Raw genomic sequence first — 14,809 nt, forward strand, 5'->3', positions numbered from 1 at the left:
ATCAGACAAGGGAATACGGCGTAGGAGAGCTTTGGGTCAGGGAGGCGAGACTAAGGCCGGCGGGGTCCGCGCGGCCGAACTCGGACTCCGAGCTCAGCAGCCAGGGCCCGAGGAGGAGGCCGGCCGAGCAAGGAAACGACCGGAAGTGCGCGCGCCGCCCTCTGGGAGATGTAGTTGGGCGTCCGCCTGCGCAGGCGCAGACCCTGCTGGTGGCGGCTGCGGCCTTTGTCTCGCGGTCCGGCTGGTAAGTGGGACTGGGGTCGCTGGAACGGAGGAGGCCGAGACGGGAGGGCATCCAGGGGTCTTACCGCGTGCGTCTGCGTAGAGTCCCTTTTCCTGCTTTGGGCCCGGGGCGGGTCGCTTCGGGGGCGGTGGGGGCGGGACCGAGTGGGCGGGGCCCGGTTTGGGGGTGGGGGTGGGGGTGTCTCCGGGTCCGAGAGGAGGAGTTGGGGCCAGGGTGGGGACCTGGCTTTGGCAAAAGAGGTGGGACCCTCCGGCTTCGGGGTAACAATCAGAGATCCTAGCGGGCCCGACCCTTCAGAGACTGGAGCCAACCTGGCCTGCATCCCTCCCTTGCTTGGGTGGGATGTTCGGGGTTCGGAGGGTGGGGAAGGCCGAGGCCCCACTGTCACCTCTGGAGCTTCACCTTGCTGAGGGGCTTCTCAGGATGATGATGATGAGGGAGACCAAAAGCATAAGACTTTAATCCCAGCCGCCTGGGACCCAGAAAACAGACTCCTTATATTAAAGTCTTATTGAGCACTGACTTCAAGGTAGGGACCATCCACTCTCCTTCATTAATTCAGCGAGCACATGTTTAGATGCTCTAAGGGCGAGGTCCTAGCCTATATCCAAGAGCCCACAACATTGTCTCGGCCCCCAGAGTCTCCAGGGGAGTCAGGGAGTCAGGGAGATGATGAGAACCCCATCAACACATCACTGAACAAGATAACTGCCATCTTGGAAACTGCTGTGAAGACCACAGGGCACAAGTGGGATGAGACAGAATCAGAGTCATGAAGGAAAGGTTCAGAGAGACCAGGGAAATGCATACTGCCTTTGGCCTGAGTTTCATTTGGGGCACTGAGCCAGAGAGGAGTTTATGAACCACCATCAACAGGGCCTGCATGTCGAGCAAAGTAGATGCTCACTGAAGCAAGAGGCTTTCTTTCCAGCACCAGTGGTGTATACTTCTTGTGTTCACTTGTGCATCCTGCTGCCTGCCAGGCTCCATGTTCAGCCCTTTCCACACATTAATTCCTATAACCTCTGTTAGGTCACCACTCCCATTTTATGGGAGAGGAAAACTGAGGCACACAATACCCAAAGACCCCATAACTGTCTAGCTTTCTGTCATGGTAACAGGAATAGTCATCACCCTATTGGGCAACTGGGGGTGTGCTCCTTGCCCACCGTGGCCCTCACTTTTCCTATTTGTGAAGTGGAGTAGGAAAATTCGAGGTCATCTGTCAACAACACCTGGAATAGCCCTGGGCACACAGTAGGTGCCGGGAAAATGCCGAGCTGAGGTTTCACTACTGTTGGGTTTGGCCCGGGTGCAGGGCTCCAGGCTCCCACAGCCACAGCCCCTCCTTCCCACACACAGATGCCAGGGTAGGGTTTCTGTCCACCACAGGCACTTGCCCCATCTCTTGCCTCCCTTCTCCCCCCAGAACCACCTGCAGAGGAGCTGGCTGTTCCTGGAAGAGGCCAGAGGAGGAGGGAATGACTGCTGGGCTCCTCGCTGCCGGGGCCCCGGTGAGTACACCACCACCCTCACACTCAGGCTTCCCAGGCCCTAGCCTCGGGTCCCGCCAGACTCATTCTGCTCTCAGGGCCTTCGCCCTTACTCTGCCCCCTGCCAGGAATGTGCTTTGTCCAGAGTCATTCTCTTGAGGTTCTCACACCTCACCGCCTCAGAGAGGATCTCCCTGAGTCCCTCAACTGCCCCGTTCTACTCTGGCACACAGCATCCATCCCACTGATGTGTCTGGCACTTTCTCAACTCACTATCTCCATCCAGTCCCTTAGGCGACAGTTATTTAGCACCTGCCATGGACTAGGTGCCTCCCAGGCCCTGTTCTAGAAATTGCAGGTGCAAGAACAGACAAGAGGAGAAAATCTTCACCATCCCCATGGGGTCACAGTCCCTGTGAGGAACATAAATGTGCCGAGTGACGTGCAGAGAAATGAGGTCCAGAAGAAGATGGGCTGGGCACCAGGCATTAACCAGCATAGCCCAGAAGGCCTCCCTGTGAAGTGGCCCCCAAACAGAGACCTGCAGGGGAAGGGGCAGTGAGGTCAAGGCCCACAGGAATCATGTTCCAGGCAGGGGAACAGCGTGAGCAAAGGCCTAGAGGTGGAACCACGCCAAGCATTTCCATGAAGGGCAGGCACACATAGGTAATGGGAAGACGGCGAACAGAGTCTCCTAGGCCACCTGTATGGGGCCTAGGGCCTTGGGAAGCAGTTCTGACCATTTTTGTCACACGCAAAGGCCCGGCGCACAGTAGGCACTCAGTGAACAGGTGGAACAGTAAAGGTGCCAAACCCTGTGGTCAGCGCTGGACACATTTCACCCTATTCTACCCCCACATCAGCCCCATGAGGTGGCAGTGAGGAAACAGGCATGGACACAAGTCACAACCCTGAGGCCCCGCTGCTGGGAGTGGCTGAGCCCGGCCTCAGACCCCCTGCCCCCAGTGGGGCCTCCAGTGCTCAGCACATGTCTTGCTGCCTTCATGGCCCTTGCAGACGTCTGCACGGCTGCCCCAGAAGCGCCCCTCCCATTTTCACTGGGGCACTGACCCCTCCTGGGATTTGAGTTTTGGCCAGCTCCCTGACCCTGCAGCTAGCACACAGGCACCACGAGGCCAGGCGCGTGTCTCGTTTCCATGGCATCTGTGGTGCCCAGAACAGTGACCCTGTATTCAGTAAGTCTCTGCAGATAACCACTGAGACCTACTGAGTCTGGAAAATGTGGGGGAAATAGGGAAATTGGCAAAAGAAAGTTAAAACTTCCAAGTCTTCCGGCATGCCTATCTGAATGGTGGCTCATACACTGTGTGCCAGGCCTGGGGTAAATGCATCACGTCAATTCCTTCACTCCTTCCAACAGCCCTCTCAGGAAGTCCTCAACAACTTACGGATGAGGGGAGGAAGGCACTGAGCACTTTAAAAGATATACCTGAGGGGCGCCTGGGTAGCTCAGTCGATTGAGTGTCCAACTTTGCCTCAGGTCATGATCTCGCGGTTCGTGGTTTCAAGCCCTGTGTCAGGCTCTGTGCTAACAGCTCGGAGCCTGGAGCCTGCTTCGGATTCTGTGTCTCCCTCTCTCTCTGCCCCTCCCCCGCTCACACTCTGTCTCTCGCGCTCTGTCTCAAAAATAAGTAAACATTAAAGGATGTACCTGGGGTTGGAGTTTGAAGCCCTATCGTCTGGGTGCAGGGCCGGGTTTTGACAGTGCCACCCCCCACCCCAGATGCCTAGTTCATGCCTCACAGCTCCCTTCCTTTGGGAAGAGAAGCTTTCGCAGAGACAGATGCTGCCAGGTGGGCCAGGATCCAGTATTTGGTCACCCTGTGTCCCTCACCCCCCTCACATGGGGCAGTGACACGCAAAGACCCTGGGCTTTTCCTCTGTTCCCCGGCCATCCATAGCACGTGATTTGGTGAGATGAAAGCTACCTTTGTGGAGGATGTCTGCCCCTGACCCTCACGTCCCTTCAAGAAAATCATCAATTCTCCATCCAGTCGTGGAAGAAACTGGCCTTGTGTGGGAATTTCAGAAAACCCGTGCAGGTGTGATCATGATGGGAAATGCCCCCAGAACCTCCCCACACCCCCAGAACCCATCAGCCTTTCTCCTTGAGGATCGTGTTTTTACCCCAGTGTTCAAAGGTCCAAAATTAAAGAGTAGGAAACAGTCTCCAAGGGTCCTGTCACTGGAGACCCCACATCCGGTTCATTTGCTTGTTCCCATCACCGCATTGGCCGTTTTCTGTCTCCCCAGCCCCACTTTGTATTCAGCTATGGTTAATGCACAGTGTAGATTTACAGGAGTGTGCAGCTTGGTGACTACAGGTATGGACACTAGTGGACATTCTGGTTGATGCGTGGGAGGCTTTCAGCCCCCCCCCCCCCAGGGCTCCTTCATACCCCTCCCTCAGTCACCACCATTATGGCATCTCGGGGATCCTGTGTCTGCATGACTGGGTTATGTCCTCTTCTCTCCTTAGACCCCCTTTCCTCCAGCAGAACCCCCCAGTCCCACGGGAAAACCTGGCCCAAATCCTCAGACCTGAGAAAAATCAGCCTGGCTCATGTCCCTGTTCACCAGCTGCTCACGTTAGCAGCTATCACCGGGCTTGGCCTGGGTGAGGACATTTGCGTGTGATGTTTCAGGAGCAAGTGACCTTTGAGGACGTGGTTGTGGACTTCACCCAGGAGGAGTGGGGGCAGCTGGAGCCCGCCCAGAGGACCCTGTACCGCGATGTGATGCTGGAGACCTTCAGGCTCCTGGTCTCCGTGGGTAAGGCTACACTCGAGCCCCCGCTGGTCTGCCCCCAGCACAGATTCTAGTTCTTCTGGGTCAAAAGTTGGGATAGGTCTAGGCCATAAAAGCAAACACCTAGAATGAGTGTTGGGCTTTAGAGACCCAATGTTTGGTTGCATGTTGCAGATCCCACTGAAAATGCTAGAAGCAGAAAATCATGAGGTAAGAGGGGAAGAGTGGGTGCCAGGGTAGACCTACCTGAGTCTTCCTGTGGTGCTGTCAGGAGCCCCCTCCCTCCCCACCTCCTCCCTCTACCTCACTCTGCCTCCATTTGCAGGTGGGCCTCTGATGGTAAGAAGAGAGCTGCCCAGGTGCCTCTTCCATGTCTGAGACCAGCGGAAAAGACCGGGCCTGTGTCCTGGGCACCCATGGAAGGCCCCTGGGTTGTCTTGGTGTGGTGGCCAGGTCCCCTCCACACTGGTCACTGTTGCCAGGGCGGGCAGGAGAAGCAGCAGAGCCTGATTGGCCCGGGCTGGGTCACACATCCTCCCACAGCCAGGGATGGGGGTCCTAAGGGGGCTACAACTGTGGCCTCTGGGACCTGCATCCGATTGAGTCTAGGAAGACTGAAGGTGGAGCAGATGGAGGGGCGGGAAGGGGCGGGGAACACAAATGTGTACTCTGCGCGTCTCCCCTTGGGCAAGATGCTGGCTCCCGAAGCCGGATGTTGTCTCCCTGCTGGAGCAGGAGGAACCATGAGTGGTAGACGATGGGGTTTCCAGAGGCGTGTGCGCAGTGAGGGGAGAGCCTTGCAGGGCTGGGAGGGCCCCAGTCACACCCCGGGCACTCTCCATGTCTGCTCTCACATTCTTCAGAGCAAATTGACTGTTCAGTTCTTGTTTTAAATTTTTTTTATGTTTATTTTTGAGAGAGAAACAGACAGAGTGTGAGTGGGGAAGGGGGCAGAGAGAGAGGGAGACACAGACTCCAAAGCACGCTCCAGGCTCTGAGCAGTCCTCACAGAGCCCGACACAGGGCCTGAACTCACGGACTACTAGATCATGACCTGAGCCAAAGTCGGACGCTTAACTGACTGAACCACCCAGGCGCCCCACTACTCAGTCTTTTAGGAAATGTGCACCAAGCACCTGTTCTGCTGTGGCTGAGACCAAGCCCTCATCTTCACTGAATTTACGTTCTTGGTGAGGGAAGGGGCACACGATACGTAAAGCAATAACTGCACAAGATGCTCACGGCACATGATGAGTGCTGAGGAAGTGAAGCAGGTCATGAGGCAGAGACCAGGGTTGTGGGGAGGACCTGAGCAGAGATGAGGCAACATGTGGCTAACGTCTGAGTCATGAGAACAGTGCAGCCATGAAACAAGCTGGGAGGACAGGGTTCTGGGCAGCAGGAACAGCAAGTGCAAAGGCACCAGGGTGGGCAGCAGTCTACTCTTAATGCGTAACAAACTCGGCGGCCTGAGCAGTTTAAACCACAGAAGCATTTATGACTCATGTATCTGTGGGCCCATGGATCCAGTCTGGGCTTTTCCGTGTGCCTGTGGGGCTCTGCTCTTCATACACCTTATCCAGCTCCTGAGACCAATACCGACTCTTTGGGCAGTGAGGCCATCCTGCCCACTGGCAGGCAGTCTCCCCTGGTGTCAGGCCCTGACCCTGTTTAAGCAACGGCCCATCGCCAGGGCCCAGAAAGAATGGCCGGCATGTGGGAGGGGGTCAGGACAGAGTCTCCCCAGCAAAAGGGGTAACCAGCCCTTACCTAGAATATTAGCTTCGTATGGCTCCTCTAACAAATTGCCACAAACCTCATGGCTTAAAGCAACGCACATTATCTTACAGTCCAGAGGTCAGAAGTCCGAAGTGGGCATCTCTGTGCTACATTCCATGTGTGAGCAGGGCAGCGCTCCTCCCGTGGGGCCTGCAGAGAACCCAGCTCCTTTGACTTTCCAGCTTCCAGAGGTGCTCACATTCCTTGTCCGTCCGTCTCCCAACTGAGCATGGCCTCGTCCGTCTACCAACTGAGCACGGCCCTCAGGTCTTACATCCCTCTGGCCCTGGCCCTCCTGCCTCTCTCGCACATTCCAGAACCCTTGTGGTTGCCTTGGGACCACCCGGGGTAATCTCAGAGGACTAGCTAATGTGCAAGGGTTAGCAGCCTCTATTCCTCACCAGTTCCAGGAATTAGAACACAGACATCTTTGGGAGCTGCTATTTTGCCAGCCACACCTGGCTTGACCCCTCTTTTTTTTTTTTTTTTTCCCTTAACACCTCACTGGAGCATAACCTAAATGGGCACAGTGCCCATATCACACCTTAGGGCCAGTCCGGTGTTGGGGTGGGGGCGGCATGCGCAAGGGCTCGGCTGTGCAGAAGGGGCTGGGTACCGGGGCAGGAAGTCCTGCCAGGAAGGAGCGGGGCGGGGTACGTTTGTTTGTTCGTCCCCCATGTCTGCTGGCCTCAGCTGAAGGCGTGGGTGCAGGGGTGACCCAGGTGGACAGAAACCCTGCCCTCCGGGAACTCTCAGATGGTGAGATGGACCCAGCAGACCAGATCCAAGTCCTCCCAGACAGCTCAGGTCATCTATCCATCCTCCGGCGATGCGCCTCTCAGCGGCCTCCAGTCTGGGGGAGCTGATGCGTTTCTTCACATCAGGGGCAGGTGGAACAGCAGCCAGAGCCCGCCAAGCAGAAAGCGGACCTTGTTAGTGGGAGAGCTGGGGCAGAGGGAGAGCTGGGCCGGGTGGTCCTTCACCTGTGAGACGGCTCTTCCTCCGTTGCCACCTGGTGCCATGGAGGCTGCTTTCACTGGGGCCTGGCCGTCGCTCTGCTCCTTCCAGCCTGGGGCGTCTGTCCACAGCTTCCCTGGATGCCCTCTGTCTGCCTCGCATTGCCTCCCTGTCTCGTTCTCTGTGTTCCCCTTGCAAGCCCCACTCAGGCCCCTGCGCCAGCTACCCCATCCCTGACCACTCTCAGAGCTTCCTCTCCTGCTTGCGTTCCTTCCCTGATTTGCAAAACTGTATTTTTAAATGGTTAAAGTCACTTGTGCCTTGAGCCTTTCAAAACCATCAGTTTTTTTTTAATGTGTATTTTTTTTTTTTTTTTTTTGAGAGAGAGAGACAGAGCATGAGCAGGGTAGGGGCAGAGAGAGAGGGAGACACAGAATCTGAAGCAGGCTCCAGGCTCTGAGCTGTCAGCACAGAGCCCCACGCGGGCTCAAACTCACCAGCCGTGAGATCATGACCTGAGCTGAAGTCGGACACAGCTGACTGAGGCGCCCCCAAAACCATCAGTTTTATCCTTCCATCCGTCCACCCACCCAACCCAAACCCTTCCCCCCAAACAGAAATTAAGGAACATTTCCGGGTTTTTTTTTCTTCCAGATTTGGAAACCAGACCCCAAACCAAAGTGTCCACCCCAACTCAAGACATCACTGAAGGAATACGTACCAGTGCCCTGGCAGAAAGGTTCCTGTGGGATAGTCTGTGGTACTCAGAGGGTGACGATGCAGAGGGCTGCCACGGACAGAGTCGGGAGAGCCATGTGGTGAAGACACCCATGCAGCAGCAGCAGCAGGGGGATGGGTTTGGGGGAAACTTCAGTCTGAGCCCCCGCTTCCCAACTCAGCCAATGACTCCAGAAAGGCAAGGCCTCCACGTGCCGGGGACGCGCGGGGGGCGGGGGAAGCCGGACCCAGGGCTCCACGCCGAGCAGAAAACACACGCAAAAGCGAAGCCCTACGAATGTCAGGCATGCGGCAAGGCCTTCGGTCACAGCTCGGCACTCCTCGAGCACCACCGAACGCACACGGGAGAGAGGCCTTACGAGTGTCCCGAATGCGGGAAAGGCTTCCGAAACAGCTCGGCCCTCACCAAACACCAGAGGATCCACACCGGCGAGAAACCTTACCGGTGCCCCCAGTGTGGGAAGACCTTCAACCAGATCGCCCCGCTGGTCCAGCACCAGAGGACCCACACGGGCGAGAAGCCGTACGAGTGCGGCGAGTGCGGCAAGGCCTTCAGCTTCCGCTCGTCCTTCAGCCAGCACGAGCGCACGCACACCGGGGAGAAGCCGTACGAGTGCGGCGAGTGCGGCAAGGCCTTCCGCCAGAGCATCCACCTCAGCCAGCACGTGCGCGTCCACACCGGGGAGAGGCCGTACCGCTGCGGGGACTGCGGCAAGGCCTTCGGCCACAGCTCGTCCCTGACCAAGCACCAGCGCATCCACACGGGCGAGAAGCCCTACGAGTGCCTGGAGTGCGGCAAGGCCTTCACGCAGATCACGCCGCTCGTGCAGCACCAGAGGACGCACACGGGCGAGCGGCCGTACGAGTGCGGCGACTGCGGCAAGGCCTTCAGCCAGAGCACGCTGCTCACCGAGCACCGCAGGATCCACACGGGCGAGCGGCCCTACGGCTGCAACGAGTGCGGGAAGACCTTCAGCCACAGCTCGTCCCTCAGCCAGCACGAGCGCACGCACACCGGGGAGAAGCCGTACGAGTGCGGCCGGTGCGGCAAGGCCTTCCGCCAGAGCACGCACCTCACCCAGCACCAGAGGGTCCACACCGGGGAGAGGCCGTACGAGTGCGGCGACTGCGGCAAGGCCTTCGGCCACAGCTCGTCCCTGACCAAGCACCAGCGCATCCACACGGGCGAGAAGCCCTACGGGTGCCGCGAGTGCGGCCGGGCCTTCAGCCAGCTGGCCCCGCTCGTCCAGCACCAGAGGACGCACACGGGCGAGAAGCCGTACGAGTGTAACGCGTGCGGCAGGGCCTTCAGCCAGAGCTCCCTTCTCGTGGAACACCAGAGGATCCACACCAAGGAAAAGCCCTACGGCTGCAATGAGTGCGGAAAATCCTTCAGCCACAGCTCATCGCTCAGCCAGCACGAGCGCACGCACACCGGGGAGAAGCCCTACGAGTGTCAGGACTGTGGGAAATCGTTCAGGCAGAGCACCCACCTCACGCAGCACCGGCGGATCCACACGGGAGAGAAGCCATATGAGTGCAGGGACTGCGGGAAGGCCTTCACACACAGCTCATCCCTCACCAAGCACCAGAGAACTCATACTGGGTAGGCCCGCCTCACATTTGCTCGGACCTGGAAAAGCCTTAAGTCATAGCTCATCCCTTACCAGACTTGACCCCACCATTCCTAACGGAAACAATACGAATATACGCATACGCAAGCCTTCCCGCACCCTTAGAGAGGAATGACAGAAATGATTGTGGGAATACCGAGCTCTAGGTCATCCGTCCCCGGATATCGGCCCGTCCAAACAGTGGTAGGAAGTGTGGAGTTGAGGACCTTCAGTCATGAGTGACCGCTAATGCTACATCAGAGAACCTACAAAAGAGAAAAATGGGGGGGCGTGGGGGAATGTAGTGGATCTGGGGATGGCTTCTGTCCAAGGATTCACACTATTCCAAACCAGAGGTTTGCAAAGTGGTGAGAAACCCGACAAATGCTTTTCATATGCAGGAACCACACGCAGAATTTATCATTATTGCACGTTACGTTCTTTGGGGTGCTTATGAATGGTGCGAGGCGACTATGAATTTCTCTACAGGTGACTCACAGGCATTAGAAACACATGTTGAGGATTCACAAAAAGGAAGATTTTTTTTTCCTTTGTTAAGCCACCATCTTCTGAACAACAGCACCTCCACATTGGAACCTTATGTTTTGCAAGGTTTCTCTCTCTTGAGAAATGTACAAGTTAATCTTCTCTTGACTGTTTTTCATTGAGTCCCTTTCCCAGTGTTTTTTAAAAAGCTTTTGTCTTTTGTATAATATATCTTGAAGGTCCATAGTATTAAACTGCGTCCTGAATTCACTAACAGCAGTCTCTCTGACCACCATGACACTTGGAATGGTGACTTGCCATCCTCATTAGAGCCCATATTTAAGCTACATTGGCTGGATTTGGTCACCAGCCATCAAGGTTATATCAGTTGGCTTGATTTTCCAATCACAATGCTGGGATATAAGCTTCCAGTTAACTTGAAATTTCTCCCTTGGGGGAGCGTATTTTAAATAGTCTTCCAATAGTCCTCACTATGCTTGTGGAATGCCTCTTCTCTTTTAAAGTTTTTTGTTTTTGTTTTTGGAATGTCATAGTCACTTAAAAGCCACTTAAGAAAACAGCAGTCTCCAGTAAAAATGCAAACCACATTGGTAAATTTAAATATTCTAATAGTCCTATTTAAAAAGCAAGAAGAAGGGTGCCTGGGTGGCTCAGTTGGTTGAGTGTCTGACTCTGGTTTCGGCTCAGTTCATGGTCTCACAGTTGGTGGGATGGAGCCCCACATCGGGCTCTGGGCTGACAGCACAGAGCCTGCTTAGGATTCTCTCTCTCTGTCCCTCCCCCACGCATGCCCTCTTTCTCTCAAAATAAATAAATACATTTAAAAAAATAAATAAAAAGCAAGCAACAGGTGAAATTAATATCTGTCCTTATATATCCCAAATGTTACCATTTCAACACATCAGTATGAAAAACCACTAATGAGATGTTTTGTTTGCTTTCTGTATACTAACTATAACTTCCAAATCCAGTTTCTTTTACATCTGCAGGACATCTCATTTGGCTGTGGCCTCCTTTCACATGCTCATTTGCCACACGTAGCTGGCCAGTGGCTATCCTGGACAGGACAGCTCAGCTTCGGTTCCTGGGCAGCTATTTTGTCCCCCTCCCATTATTACACATATCCTCCTTTCCCTGTGCTTCTATCCTTGGGTAGGTAGCTTCTTGTTCTCAAGGAAACCAGGTTCCTACCCCTGAATCCAGTGTAGAAAATACGTCATGCCAATTGCGCATAGTTCAGACTCTCTAGGAATATAATTCTTAAGAGAACATTCATTACATTTGGAAACATGTTAAGGCTCCTCTATTCCAATGCAGTTCAGTAAAAATGGACCCCAACCACACGCTCTTCAGCAGCCCTCTGAAAACGCCAGGTCACTGACAAGCTGAGTCATGCGAGCTCCTGCCATCGCACTCAGCTCCTGCTCACCTGCCCCCACAAGGATACAAAAGGAAATACAGCACAGCAGTAGGAACCATAGGAGGTGCTCACACAGTGTCACTTCTGCCCTACCTCCAGGAACGAAAAGGCTCCCTCCCTAGCAGTGCCACAGCAGTGACAGAAGTTGCAGAAGTTACACCCAGAGTGTCAGAAAAAACTTCGGGGGTGAGTGCACTCCTGACTAGAGGGCCCAACTTACTTGGATAGTTGCTGATCTGTCTCAATTATTGACACAAAAGTTGAATGGGGCACCTGGGTGGTGCAGTCGGTTAAGCGTCCGACTTCAGCCAGGTCACGATCTCGCGGTCCGTGAGTTCGAGCCCCGCGTCAGGCTCTGGGCTGATGGCTCGGAGCCTGGAGCCTGTTTCCGATTCTGTGTCTCCCTCTCTCTCTGCCCCTCCCCCGTTCATGCTCTGTCTCTCTCTGTCCCAAAAATAAATAAACTTTAAAAAAAAAAATTAAAAAAAATTTTAATGTTGGGGTGCCTGGGTGGCTCAGTCGGTTAGGCGTCCGACTTTGGCTCAGGTCATGATCTCACAGCTCGTGAGTTCGAGCCCTATGTCGGGCTCTGTGCTGACAGCTCAGAGCCTGGAGCCTGCTTCAGATTCTGTGTGTGTCTCTCTCTCTACCCCTCCTCTGCTCATGCTGTCTCTGTCTCAAAAATAAATGAACATCAAAAAATTTTTAAAAATTTTTTAATGCTTGGGGCACCTGAGTGGCTCAGTCAGTTGGGCGTCCGACTTCGGCTCAGGTCATGATCTCGCAGTCCATGAGTTCGAGCCCCGCGTCAGGCTCTGTGCTGACAGCTCAGAGCCTGGAGCCTGTTTCAGATTCTGTGTCTCCCTCTCTCTCTGACCTTCCCCCATTCATGCTCTGTCTCTCTCTGTCTCAAAAATGAATAAACGTTAAAAAAAATTTTTTTTTTTAATGCTTATTTTTGAGACAGAGACAGCGTGCGAGTGGGGGAAGGGCAGAAAGAGGGAGACAGAGAATCTGAAGCAGGCTGCAGGCTCCAAGCTGTCAGCATAGAGCCTGACATGGGGTTTGAACCCACGAACCACAAAATCATGACCTGAGCCAAACTTGGACACCCAACCCACTGAACCACTCAGGTGTCCCAGGTCTTAGCATATTAACAAATGTGTTGATTTTAGGATTCGCACTATTGACATAAAAATATAGGGGAGTAGTAGATTGAAAATGGAGGTATTGCTGTATATGTATGTGTATATGCATATATGTATGTGTATATACGGGCACACATACCTTTTTGTGTGTAGCTGTGTGTCTATTTTATGTGCCTATGGTTCCTAGCTCACCAGAAAATACCCTACTAGCAATGAATACACCTGCCACTCAGATTTGGTCTCAAAGAAGCCACACTAAAAAGAGCCAGTTCTTTGGAACTAGAGGAATGGCTGATCTCAGGGTAGAAACAATTTGGGCTTGGAACATCTTACTATACTAAAGAAAAAGGAATTGTTCAAACAATGATGGAGGGGCACCTGGGTGGCTCTGCTGGTTGAGTCCGACTTCAGATCAGGTCATGATCTCTCGGTACAAGAGTTTGAGCCCCGCATTGGGCTCTGTGCTGACAGCTCGCAGCCTGGAGCCTACTTCACATTCTGGGACTCCCTATCTCTCTGCCCCTCCCCCGCTCACACTCTGTCTCTCACTCTCTCAAAAATAAATAAACATTTAAATAAAAAAATTTTTTTAAATTTTTTTTTTCAACATTTATTTATTTTTGGGACAGAGAGAGGCAGAGCATGAACGGGGGAGGGGCAGAGAGAGAGGGAGACACAGAATCGGAAACAGGCTCCAGGCTCTGAGCCATCAGCCCAGAGCCTGACGCGGGGCTCGAACTCACGGACCGCGAGATCGTGACCTGGCTGAAGTCGGACGCTTAACCGACTGCGCCACCCAGGCGCCCCTAAAAAATTTTTTTTAATCATGAAGGCATGTTACAGGGATGTAGGAGCCTTCTTGAAGGGACTCTCCCTGGCCACATCTGGGACAACCTGAGCACGAAAATTACCAAGGACAGCAATACGTAATAAAACTTGAAAAAACACTGAAAAAACAGGAATCCCTAAGTCCATCCTGATAGTAAAGACAAATAAATGGGAGAGAAAGGAGGGTGTTGGCTATGCAGCAGAATGCCCAGGGCTGGCTGGTAATGCCACAGAAGGAGGGCTGGCGTCAGATAACCAGTATTTTGCAACCATCTGGCAAAAATCATCAATGGAGGATGCCTCTGGGGCTGGGGGGGGGAGGGTGGCATTTTGGTGAGAAGCAGGGTATTTGCGTTATCTTAAAGCGTCTCCCCACAAATTAAGGGGGAAAAGTAACTCTAAGGTGGAGAAACTGGACAGCACTTTGAGCGAAAGAATCATCACCAACAGTAGGAATGTGGACCTCAGGCACTCCCAGGTGTGTCCCAGGTGTGTGTATGGGGGGCAGGGGCCCACGATCACAGGCAAGCAAGGGAAGATGTTCACATAGGTAGGGGTTGGACGACTTTTATTATTTTCGTGTCTCTTCTACAAGTTTGAAATTATTTCCAAATAGAAATATGAAAATATAAACAAAAAAGGCATCGACATCTAGCTGTGCACTAAAGGAAACCTCAGATAGGAAACAAACAGGATAGAGAGCTGGGCTTTCTGATAATGAAGGACCCATCAGTGGCCCTGAAGCTGATGCAAGACGCACCCCCAGGAGTTACCGCTCTGTGGCAGGAGAGGCATGCTCATGGGTTAGGCTGGGAACAAGAGTTCAGAGAGCAAATATAAATATATACATATATGTGTGCGTGTGTATGTGTGTGTGTGTGTGTGTGTATATATATATATGTATTTATGTATACATATGTATATATGTATACATATGTGTGTGTGTGTGTGTGTATATATATGTATTTAATTATTACCAGAGCCACACTCCATTCAGGATGGGGGTGAGAGGGAGACAGGCGAAGAGGGTAACTGAGCTCGGTGACTGTAACAGAGACAGGCCCCTCATACACAGTCCCAGACCCTTTCACGTGACTGAGGCCATGAGATCATGTCTCTCCAAGTACACACGAGTGGAAGTGATGTGTGTCATCTCCCAACTGAGCAAGTATGGCCTTCCCCACATGCTCCAAGGGGCCAGTGGAGAACAGAGCCACTACAGGGACAGAGCCTGGATCCCCAAATCACCACACAGAGCACAGTCCCCCTCGCTTCCACACACAAGCAACAGCAACAAACACAAGACTGTCATG

At 53.6% G+C, this 14,809-nt stretch overlaps 1 protein-coding gene across 2 annotated transcripts; it reads left to right on the top strand.

Moving 5' to 3' along the window:
* LOC112850968 (uncharacterized) lies at nucleotides 1-10,349 on the top strand. 2 transcript variants are annotated; one of them, XM_086688470.1, is made up of 4 exons: nucleotides 1-244; nucleotides 1,674-1,758; nucleotides 4,404-4,530; nucleotides 7,897-10,349. In XM_086688470.1, exons 2-4 carry the CDS (start codon nucleotides 1,726-1,728, stop codon nucleotides 9,588-9,590), a joined length of 1,854 nt encoding a protein of 617 aa, XP_086544596.1. In that variant the 5' UTR covers nucleotides 1-244; nucleotides 1,674-1,725; the 3' UTR covers nucleotides 9,591-10,349. The 2 variants fall into 2 exon arrangements, with proteins under 2 accessions (XP_086544596.1, XP_086544597.1); XM_086688471.1 differs by lacking the exon at nucleotides 1-244 and having other exon boundaries at nucleotides 432-1,758.
* Nucleotides 10,350-14,809: the final 4,460 nt, after the last annotated feature.

Source organism: Puma concolor, chromosome E2 (assembly GCF_028749965.1).
Source record: "Puma concolor isolate L17-30 chromosome E2, mPumCon1.1.hap2, whole genome shotgun sequence".
Lineage (NCBI taxonomy): Eukaryota > Metazoa > Chordata > Mammalia > Carnivora > Felidae > Puma > Puma concolor.

What these genes read in the sequence shown, in the direction of transcription:
- LOC112850968 (XM_086688470.1), top strand. Translation starts at nt 1,726, where the DNA reads ATGACTGCTGGGCTCCTCGCTGCCGGGGCCCCG. An exon ending in TCCTCGCTGCCGGGGCCCCG is followed by an intron (nt 1,759 to 4,403) that starts GTGAGTACACCA and finishes GTGATGTTTCAG; the next exon opens with GAGCAAGTGACCTTTGAGGA. An exon ending in CAGGCTCCTGGTCTCCGTGG is followed by an intron (nt 4,531 to 7,896) that starts GTAAGGCTACAC and finishes TTTTTCTTCCAG; the next exon opens with ATTTGGAAACCAGACCCCAA.